This window comes from Mustela putorius, unplaced genomic scaffold, assembly GCF_011764305.1.
Source record: "Mustela putorius furo isolate JIRA1106 unplaced genomic scaffold, ASM1176430v1.1 tig00001012_pilon_pilon_pilon, whole genome shotgun sequence".
Classification (NCBI taxonomy): Eukaryota; Metazoa; Chordata; class Mammalia; order Carnivora; family Mustelidae; genus Mustela; species Mustela putorius.
Genome location: NW_025421531.1, coordinates 2,257,726 through 2,268,436, shown reverse-complemented (window position 1 = coordinate 2,268,436; position 10,711 = coordinate 2,257,726). Strand labels below are relative to the sequence as shown.

Below are 10,711 nucleotides of genomic sequence, written 5' to 3'. Positions count from 1 at the left end.
CCCTTAGTACCATGTTGTTGGGACTACAATAGGTCAAGCAGTGACTTCGAGGAAGAGATGGGTCCTGCTGGGGCAAGGAATAGATAAGCGAAGAGGTAAAGAGGCATTGCTAACATGGTCATGTATAGTCTCAAAAGACCTAGACTTCCCATGGCCCAGACTTTTGAAAGAATCAGAAATGTTTCCCAAGAAACAAATGGGGGAATTTCCTCCTTAGCTATGTGGCCAATCTGTGGCACATTCTTCCGGAAGTCTCACACCTTTGGCAGGTAAAACCAGCTTCCTCCTTGCTATCTCCAATGTCTCTTGGAGGTGATTGTTCCAACTTTAACAGTAATTTCAGTGAAGTTGCCTCCTCAACGACTCCTTGAGGGCTGAAGCTAAGTTGTTTGTCAGATTGGTCATAGAAAACCAAGATACATGCAACTGAAAAGTATGACAGAAGACAGGTGAGATGGAGTAAAATTCTGATAGCAAATAGGTGATAGTTACATGGAGTATGAAAGCAGAAGGTGTCTTGTTTTCAGAGGAACATAAAAAACCATGTCTTCCATCACCCCAAAATATAGATATTATCATCCTGTGTCCCAGAGGGAGAAACTGAATTCCAAGAAGGTTAAGTTTTACAGCCCAAATCACTCAGGTAATGAGAGTTGAGTCATTATTTGGATGCAAAAAAAAAAAAAAAAAAAAAAAAAAGAGAGATCCAGGAAAAATACACCTATATGTTTAAGTGGATAATAGGTGATCTAAATTTTCTTCTTTATGTTTTTCTGTATTTTCCAAATTTTCTCTCTTGGGTAGTTGTTATTTTATAATGAAAAGAGAAGTTAACACTGTTATTTAAACTTCTTCAAGGCCCAATCTGATGGCTGAGAGCAGAAACCAGAGGCCGTAAGGGGCGCCAGCTTTGGGAGCCAAGGCATCAACATTTGTCTGCTAGTCATGAAAAAACTGAATTGCTCAGCAGGGTTGCAGTTCAGAGTGAGGTGGGGAGGAAGGAGACAAACAGCCAGTGCCAGAAAAGCCCAGGGAAGCTCACCATGAAAGGAGCCGGAAGAGAGAACACTGACTTAGCAGTTGGTCACAAAGACAAAGACTTGATCCAGAAACAATCTAAACCCTGGGGCTGGCCAGAATACAAAGTAGAAGAACCTCAAGAGAGTGTTCATGCACCAATCTAGGCAAGGCTCAGTACCTACACTTTACATCTGTTTTCTTTCTTTCTTTCTTTCTTTCTTTCTTTCTTTCTTTCTTTGACAGACAGAGATCACAAGTAGGCAGATAGGCAGGCAGAGAGAGGAGGGGAAGCAGGCTCTCCGCTGAGCAGAGAGCCCGATGTGGGGCTCAATCCCAGGACCATTGGGATCATGACCTGAGCCGAACGTAGAGGCTTTAAACCACTGAGCCACACAGGCGCCCCTACATCTGTTTTCTTAACCTTTATAACTGAGCCTTCTGCCTATTGTAATTTGTGTTGAAATCAAGACTCTTGATTGCTTAAAGTGTGAGAACACAAAGCGAGAAAGAAAACCAGGTGCAGAGAGGACAGTGCTCAAAGCCAACAAGGTGAAAACAGACTGAAGCCCTTCGCTCAGTCATAGACCCTTTATGTAGAGGGCAGAGTTGTGGGATCAGAGCTATGAGTCAATGAAGACATAGAGCTGGGAATGCATTCAATAGGAGAAAGAAAGCCAGGTTCCCATTGGCATCTTTCTTTCCCAAAAGAGCAAGAAGTAATAAGGTAATAAAAGATTCATGTTACCCCACCATTATTTTTGCTCCTGAAGCATTTCCAAACTCCACGAAGATATTACGCAAGGAAAACTTTATTTGTAGAAATACATTTTGGCCATACAGGATTCCATAGCATGTTTGAGGTTGGAGAGCTGAGTGGGGGCGGTCCGTAAATATAAGAGAAGTCTACAATTTCACATCAGAACTTCTTCCACAACCCACACTTAGTAGCCATTAGTTCACTTTTAAATATCTCACAGAGTCTTGGCAGTCAGTAAACATGTCCTTAATTTAATAAAATGGACAACACCCCCAGCCACCCCTTTAGTATTTAGAGGGTTTATTTCCTGAATAAAAACCTGTATGAAAACCTATCATCAGGTTATACATATAATCTGTGAATTTTTAATGAGTCTTATCTTTACAAATAAAAATAAATAAGTTAAATAGCAAAAATAAATAAATACATTAACTAATAAATACACCTAGTGGTAGAAAAAATATTATCAAAAATCTTATAAAACCATGGGCTAGATTAAGAGTAGGAAAACATGGAGACAAACACAATAAGGAAGCAAATAATAAATAAATAAATAATATATACATGGTGACCAGCACTAGATTCTGCAGCAGCGAGATGATGGTTTGGGGCCATGCTTCTGCCGGTACCAAGGACTGGGATGCTTGGCCAGCACCACTGTCAGTAAGGTCATCGCTCTCCTCCTATTTCATCTCCTCCATCCATTGCAGGAGAATGTCCAGCTCTCCCAAAGCCTTCACCGCTGCGGCCTGAGGCGTAAGCTGAAAGACACACACTTCTGTGGTGAGCATCTCCTAAACAGACAATACATGCTCCCAGGTTAATCCTCTCCTTTCCTTGGTAGGTCTGCAGGGGATTGTAAGCACAGTATCCTTTTCAAGATGGAGACCTTGAAAGAAGTTATGGGATCTTGGGATCTCACAAGAGGAAGGAAAATCATGGGGTCCATTACATAGGGAAAGTGAAGCCTAGGGGGTGAGCAGAACTCAGACTACAACTCAGGCCTCTTGAATCAGAAATCAAAGTAATTAGGCTGTTTGTTTTTTTAAAGAAAGGGGTGTGTGTGTGTGTGTGTGTGTCTGCGCGCGTGCACGCATGTGCGTGTAATGGTTGCTACCGTGCAACTTCAGATGAACAAATTTTTGTTGTGTTAAGCATTGGGCTGCCCAGGGATTCAGAGATGAATGGCACAAGGCCCACTGACAGGGAATTCAGGCAAGAGAGGGAGACAGAAGCAGACAACCAAAATGTAGTGGGGTGGGTAGAGGATGGCGCTCCCACGGGATGACAGGAGACATAAGAAATTTTGGGAGACGTAGTCAGTACCTTCCTGGAGGTGATGCCTAGGATGAGTCTTAAAGGATGAGTCGGAATTAGTCAATGAGGAGTAGACTCCAGTCTTCCCTGGCAGATGTGCAAAGGCACCAAGATGAGAAATAATACGGCATGGACATGTGTGAGTTTGAGATTGAGTGTTTTTGAGGGTATGTGTGAGTGTGTGAATGTTGGGAAACTATTGCCCTTTGTACAGCTGGAAGATCCAGATGTCCCTGGAGTGACTTGATGGAATTAGGGCCCTTCCCTCTTGAATCCCAGAGCGGCTTCTAGAGACCGCATCCTTCTAGCGCCTGGATGGGTATCCCCTGGGTTAAAGCAGAGGGGTGGTCCACATGACCTCAGAGGGTTACTGAGGGCCATAGGATTTCTACCAGTACGACTGTCCATTCCACCCATCTGTGATCTCAGTCCCAGAAAACACACCCATCCCAACCAAGGCCAAAATTGCATATACCTCTTCGAAGTGACTCAGAATCTGGCTGTATTTCTCTGTTGCTTCCTCTCCACAAGGGCATGTCATATGGGCATGCTGAAAAGAATGCCACAGAATAATAGGTTTTATTAAAGACTCTGATTTTCTGCTCTTGCCACTACCGTGAAGTAAGGGGAGTTCTGTTCTTTCATCTGCATTCTTGCTCATACTCCATTCTTATAGAAAAGTCTTTTCAGACCTCATCATTGGGGATCAGAAAACTAATCATCAGCTAGAAGAGGCCAGCTTTGTAGTCTCAAATATGGAGCTCTTTGTTGGATCTCTATGTCCTGTTCAGATGCTATCTTGATATTGAGTTCAATGGCTTTGCTGAGTGGCTTCCAGGACACAGGATACACTAATATATTGTAGGATCTTTCACCTACAGGAAAAGTGTTATTTCATGGATAGTAGATAATTATCCTAGATATTCAATAGCATTTTGTAGTTATTTGGGCTTTTGGCATGGAGCATATACCCAAAAGTGAGTAAAACTGAGTTCTTATTACTTAGTCACATGGCACAACACAGATTATGAGAACTTTTGGACTCAGTATTTCCATCTGTTAAATGGGTGTAAGAAAGAACTTAGTTGCCAAGCCACTGAAGTTGTGTGCAGTGATGAACTCTTTTTACCCAAGACTTTTACTCACACAGAGCCGGAGTTCCTTCTTAACGGTGAGAAAAGAGTTAGCAAGACTGCTGGTCTTCCGGAGGATACGGTGGTCAGGAGTCTTAAAGTTTTTGAATACCCTGTCCAGGTAGAGTCTCAGTACGTGGCGGAGGAGGCAGCACTGATCTGTAGGCTACAAAGAAGACCAGTATGTTGGTGGAGGCAGAGCATCCAGGAATGAGACCCAGTGATGCAGATGCCTCTAATTCATATTTCCTCCCAAAACTTTATGGACCAAGCACATACCTTTGTGTCTTGCAAAGACTCAGTCTTCCTCAAGATTCTGGTATCAATGATTTCATCTTTGGCTTGCTAAATGAAAGAAAGCAAGACAAGAAAGGACGGGTCAGTGACGACTGCCAGGTCTTAGACATCAAGACCTCTCATCTTCTCCCTGCCACACAGCTCAGCAGACAGCGTCCCTTTCCAAAACACTCTTGAATTATGAACTACAGCTGTTTTTTGGGAACACATCCTCCTGGTAAGGAGTTCCCCAGCCTATCTCTTTTTGTGATCACACTGTTGGGCTGCCAGAGGACAGAGAAAGTTAAGTAGAGAAGAAGAGAGACAGCCACTGGAACAGGAAAGGGTTGCCACCCTCACTTACCACACTGTCTCGTATCTCAGAAAATCCATTTCGCATTTCCTGAAGGTTTGTGGTGATCACACAGCTTCCCAAATGGAGTGTCTTTAGCCCAGCAGAAGGTGTCCAGAAGAGATAAAATGCAGCAGAGAGAAGGCAGATGGGAAGACCAGAAGCTTTCATCTTGTGCCAGAATCTGAAGACCGAATGAGCTAGGAATTCAAAGGAAAGAGAATGACTTACTAATTTTCCCAACATCATGTCTTAAGAAGCCAATTCAGTCACCAGGGACATGCCCTCTCAAGGTGTCCCCTGGTGAAAGTCAATAGCTTTGTCTGGCTTTGGACAGTCTGGCCCTTTCCTCTGACTTACTAAGAAAAGCAGCTGAGCCTCCTGGAAGAAAAGACTCTGGGTCTTTGTTCAAGGTCTCAGTGTGAGTTGGTGTTTCAGGTCCTGGCTCCTTTATTCTGCCCCCATCCCAGCCCCATCGTCATTGCCCAGCACGTAAGTCCTGGAACAGGAGGCACTTGCAGTGAGTAGAGGATTACATTTCAGGGAAAATGTTAAAACTTGTTTTGGCGAATTGACGTATACTGTCTTTCCTTCCAGAGTGCCAGTGTAGCTCACTCTTCTGGTCCCCTTGAGCCCGGAGGGGAACTGCAGGAAAACAGAATCTCACAGAAGCTGTTGCTGAGCCACCAAAAACACTTGGGGGAAACTGTCTATGGATTTTATGGTTGCCCCCCAGGGGCAGAAGAGCTTAGCTGTTTGGTATTTGTCTGGGATCAGGTTGGTTATTTGGGGATCATAGATTTACTTCAGCCCCAAAGGCAAATAGAAAGTCAGTGATTTCATAATAGTCCTGTTGCCAGGGAAAGTCAAGATCTGATGGGCAATTAGCCCAGTTACACCTAACACTTCTCCTTCCTGAGGTGGCTGAGCTCCACAGCACCCTCTACAGGAAGACACAGGCACATCTGAGAGGAATGCAAGAGGGGGGCTCTTTCCTCATTCTGCAACGCTTGGCTCTGCCCAGGCCCCTCCAAAAGAAGAAGAAAGGCAAGAAGGGAATTCATTTCTTCTTGGAATAGGATGCTCCTATCCCCAAACTGCTGAGTTGTAAGAGAAATTATAGGGGGCTGAGATTAGGGTGAGGAGAACAAAGTGCTCACGTCAAGCACAAAATTTAAGGGCACACCAAAAGTCTCCGTGATCCAGATAAGTAATATGTTAATGCAACATCAGAATTAATGAAAAAAATCCACGATGAACAACAGATCAACATTTTAAACAAAGACAGAATCTGACAGTGGCGTGCTGAGACATACTGGCTACAAATTCCAGTCAAGGTAGGTTGCTCCCAGTGTGCTCAGCACTGAGGGGGATCCCCAGACCCAAGACTTTCAGTTTGAAAACTGTTAAAGTCACAGGTAAACCTGAATGCTTTAGACACCCTATATCTACGGGATCCTGGACAAGTAAACTCGCCTTTTCGAGTTTTGTTTTCTTAGCCCCCAGAAGGGTAGTATAATAACCACTTACCCCAGAAACTTGTTTTAACATTTTAAAGAAAATGAAGCATGATTTATACATCTAAAATATAGCGAGTAATCAATTCATTTAAAAAAGAAAATGATGTTCGTTGCCTTGAGCATAGAGGGTGTATAGTAAATATAGTTTAAAATCAATGATTTGATTAGTATTTACTGAACACTACCTTAAATATTGCATTAGGTACTGGTGTGAGAAAAGAAACATGACAATTCTCTATCCTTAAGGTATTTTTGTCCTCCTGGAAAAGGCTCCTTTAGATGTTGCCCTGAACACACTTGGGTGAATGATTGGGAGAACCACCCTGATCCCCAGAACTGTGTGAATAGTGTAGATAAAGGGAGCTCTCTTACCGGAGTTCAGGAAAGGCTGCTGCTTCTGGTCTCCTAGGAGTCTGTCTCAAGCCAGGAGGCTTCCAGGGATTTATATATGTCACATAAAGGAAGTGAGCTCCCAAAGGTGAGGTCTGAAACTCCCCTGGGATTTCTCTGGTGGGACTTCACTTCCTCCCATCCCAAGGCAGATTAATTGCAGGCTGTGTTACCTCAACACCTTCCTCCTTAGAAGACTACTGGCTATAGTTTTTAGATCAAAGATGCGCTTCTTCCCGGGTCCCTTCCAGGAGGAAGGTGAGACGGTAATCAGGGCCAGAAAGATCCCTGAAGGACAGAACTGGAAGAGAATTCCAAGAGGTGCTTTTGTCCCCTCCTTGATTCTTCAAATTTTTATTTTTTAAGATTTTGTTCTTAAATAATCTGCACATCCAGCGTGGTGCTGGTGAAGTGGGAGAGCAAGGTTCTTGTCTCCCAGAGTGGAAGAATGACCCTCTCGGACAAAGGAGAGGGAGTAAAGCGATGGAGTTTTATTAAGTGAAGACACTACTCACCCAGTTCCTGAAGATACAGGAAAAGCAATCAAGCGTGAGAGGGGTTCCAACGGGGCTGCCAACAAGGGCCTCCACTGACAGTCTTTAATTTAGAACTGACCGGAGAGCTTGTGGCCTTACCATTCTTGTGATGTTTTGGCTTGAGTAAGGACTGATGATAACATTTTTAATGGCTCACTTCTTTTTAGGGTCTGGTTATTCTTTGTTGATCACAGGAGGCTATTATAAAACAAGACTCCCACCCCACATGCCTAGGGCAGGGTGGCCCGGTTTGCTCCCTTATCTCTGGTTTCCCCAAATTCCCCCCTTTTGGGGATTTCTGAAAGCCTGATCACATAGCACCCTATCTACCTCTCCCTACCTAGCCCTGCCTGTCCCTTATTCACTGGAATTCACAGCCCTAAGATAAAGCTTCTCATCACTACCAGCTGAGCCAGCCACGCACCCCAACCCCCTCCTTTGAATCCAGTTCCCTTTAACCCAGTTTCTTCAGGGCTAGGCAAATCCCTTCCTTCTCTGACTTCCAATTTCAGGCCTTTCTTTGGAATGTAAGAGAGTCTGATGTTGCCCTCTGTTTCATAAGCCTTAGACTTTCCTCCCCAATGATCCTGAAAAATTATCTTAGGGACTAATCCATCAAGTGGGACCATACCTCCAGGTAATATTAAATCAAAGCACCTGGGATTAACTATATACAATGTTTTGACAACTGTCAAGATGGTAGAGATGGTAATATGTTCCTTTTTGGCTCTTTTCTTAATACCTAAGTTTTCGGGGTCCTGTATTTGAGTTCAGGGATCCCAAGGTTTACAGGATGACTTTCCCATATGATTTCATTTTTCTGGATGTGTTTACACATCTGTTTATGTACAAATGAGAGCAGTGTAATAGGTAACGGATAAGATCCATCCCAATTCTGACATTCAACGCCACTATGCTTCCTTGCTCTTCTACCTTTTGGCTCAGAGCACTCTTTTTAAAATGTCTTTTAATGTCTCCCTAAAGTTCCTTGAAAATGAAGACCATAACTTTTCATTGTAATGCTTGATAAATATTGGAAATATGTGTGAATATCCGATCTAAATATCTTTTGAGCTCATGCCTGGTTTGTTTGTTTTTGTTTTCGTTTTTGTTTTTAAGATTTTATATATTTATTTGACAGAGCAATAGAGAGAGAGCATAAGTAAGCAGAACAGCAGGCAGAGGGAGAGGGAGAAGCAGGCTCTCTGTTGAGCAGGAAGCCCGATTCGGGACTCGATCCCAGGACCCCGAGATCATAACCTGAGCTGAAGGCAGCCGCTTAACCGACTGAGCCACCCAGGTGCCCCTCATGCCTGTTTTTTTAATCATTGCTGCTAGGTAGACCATTTCTCATGATCATCCAGAACGGTGACTAAAGTAATGAGAACCATGGTTTGACAAGAATACTTGAAGCCCAAAGCTTCAGAAAATAAGCTGCTCTCATGCCTGTGAACTCCTTTCCTTTAAGCAAGAAGAACACAATTGTTTCGTTTGAAGTTACCTGTAATGATTAACTAAACTTATTCCTATTCAATCCTGATTCTAATTTAATAATTAAGTCTTTTATTTTCCTACACTGAAGTACTTTCTTCTCTTAAAATCCATCCAACAGATTCCATTCCATTCTCTGAACAGACACCAATTCAACTCTCCTCTATAAAACTGCCCTTGCCTCAACTTAACCTCTCTCTCTCTCTCACTTTCTCCCCCCACCCCCATTTCCCAGGGCAAAATTGGTCCCTCCCACCTGTGGACCTCCACTCTGCCTTGCATATTCCTTCTTTTGTACCTCTCACAGCAAATTGCAGGTTTTTTGGTTGCGTATCTGGATCTCTCACCAGCCTGAGAGCTCCATATTCATCTTTGTGGTCCCAGAACTCAATGACCTCCTGGTAGGTAGGTGCTCAGTTAATACCTTAGACCTAGTATATGAACAGACTGATTTAAAATCATGTACTCTTTTTTTTTTTAAGATTTTATTTATTTATTTGACAGACAGGGATCACAAGTAGGCAGAGAGGCAGGCAGAGAGAGAGAGAGAGAGGAGGAAGTAGACTGATGCGGGGTTCTATCCCAGGACCCTGGGATCATGACCCGAGCAGAAGGCAGAGGCTTTAATCCACTGAGCCACCCAGGTGCCCCTCATGTCCTCTTTATGTTAAACCCTGCCACAGGCTCTCAGGCTTGGCTGAACCTAAAATTAGAGACACAGAGAATAAATAGTTATTACCAAATGGTCTGAAATCAGACAGGGATAAGAGGATGGCGAGATGAGGGTAAAAGATGAGCTGGTCTGAGGTCAGAAGTAATATTGGCCATATTAAGAAATTTGGATTTTACCGAAAAGCAAGGAGTTATGAAGACTTGCAGCAAGGAGCAACGTGATTGGATAAGCCAACTAGAAAAACTAGGGTCCCACAAAGGGCTTTCAGGACAGAGATGACTAGAGCAGCAAAGCTCACAATATATTTGAGGACTAGCAAACGGCCTAGCTGGCTGGAGCTGGATTTCGTGTAGAGGGGCGATGGGAGACCAAGCTGGAAAACGGCTTTATCATCACGGTTATCATGCCAAGGAGTGTGAACTTGGACTAGGAATCTAGAGAGAGATTGTCTGGCTCTGGCTTTACCTGCAGCCCACAGCGTGGTCTTGGATCTTCTCTGGATCTCGGTTTCCTCATCTGTAAATGATGGAGAAATTAATTAAAGGATTTAAGTCCTTTTCATTTCTGCCTTTTGTTTCTGTGACTCTTTGTCCTCACCACCCCCCTCCGTGAAGCAATAAGGGGCCATGTAGGGTCTCAGAGTCAGGGAGGAAGTGTGGTCGTGACTGTACTGGCCGTGAGGTCCTCCTGCGCAGTAAAGTGCTCGGCACGCTGTGAGTGATCAGATAAAATACTTGCAGGTGATGTGGCTGTGGTGACGAAGTGGGGGGCACATTCATGAGCTCAGCCAGCTAGCTCTAGGAAATAGGGTTTTAAAACTGGGTGTCAGCATATACTCCGTCAACCAGTGTAATTGTAAAGATAAGCCTGGCAGAGGAGAGAAAAGAAAAATCCCTTCTTATGACATAAGTTCAGCTTCCTAACCAAGCCATTTTTGGGCAGGAAACAATTTTCTAGAAACCAAGAACTAAACTCAGCCACTCCTTTTTTCCCAAGGCATGTCCTGCGTTTGTAGCTCAGGGTTTTCCGTGTCTACACCAGCGTCACAGCTGCTGGCACGTGGCTTCCAGCCCAGTTGCATCACCTTGGAGGGAAAAGCTTGGGTGTTCAGGTTCTGCTGAAGGAAGAAGTTCAGCTCCCTGGATGGGCACGTAGAGACCGTTCTCATTCGCAGGCCTGCAGCCTCTGGTCCCTTCCCCGCTACCCACTTGCTGGGTGGGGATGGGCGGAGCAGCTGACGCTATCC

General features: G+C 44.0%; 1 protein-coding gene and 1 long non-coding RNA gene across 3 annotated transcripts; both read right to left on the bottom strand.

The window, feature by feature from the left end:
• Nucleotides 1-2,186: 2,186 nt before the first annotated feature.
• Nucleotides 2,187-5,411, bottom strand: IL20 (interleukin 20). 2 transcript variants are annotated; one of them, XM_004756488.3, is made up of 6 exons: nt 5,216-5,411; nt 4,868-5,055; nt 4,507-4,572; nt 4,241-4,393; nt 3,570-3,644; nt 2,187-2,538 (listed from the first exon to the last, which is right to left on the bottom strand). In XM_004756488.3, exons 2-6 carry the CDS (start codon nt 5,024-5,026, stop codon nt 2,461-2,463), a joined length of 531 nt encoding a protein of 176 aa, XP_004756545.1. In that variant the 5' UTR covers nt 5,027-5,055; nt 5,216-5,411; the 3' UTR covers nt 2,187-2,460. The 2 variants fall into 2 exon arrangements, with proteins under 2 accessions (XP_004756545.1, XP_044942918.1); XM_045086983.1 differs by having other exon boundaries at nt 2,187-3,644.
• Nucleotides 5,412-9,380: 3,969 nt separating this feature from the next.
• Nucleotides 9,381-10,711, bottom strand: LOC123393812. The gene is made up of 3 exons (XR_006608617.1): nt 10,550-10,711; nt 9,931-9,981; nt 9,381-9,495 (listed from the first exon to the last, which is right to left on the bottom strand). It is a non-coding gene; the product is annotated as an uncharacterized LOC123393812 (long non-coding RNA).

Excerpts from the sequence above, each read along its gene's own strand:
- IL20 (XM_045086983.1), bottom strand. The coding sequence starts at position 5,026 with ATGAAAGCTTCTGGTCTTCCCATCTGCCTTCTCTCTGCTGCATTTTAT. Across the intron at positions 4,573-4,867 it reads CTGAGATACGAGACAGTGTG|CAAGCCAAAGATGAAATCAT; the intron begins GTAAGTGAGGGT and ends TCTTTCATTTAG. Across the intron at positions 3,645-4,240 it reads AGAAGGAACTCCGGCTCTGT|CATGCCCATATGACATGCCC; the intron begins GTGAGTAAAAGT and ends CATTCTTTTCAG.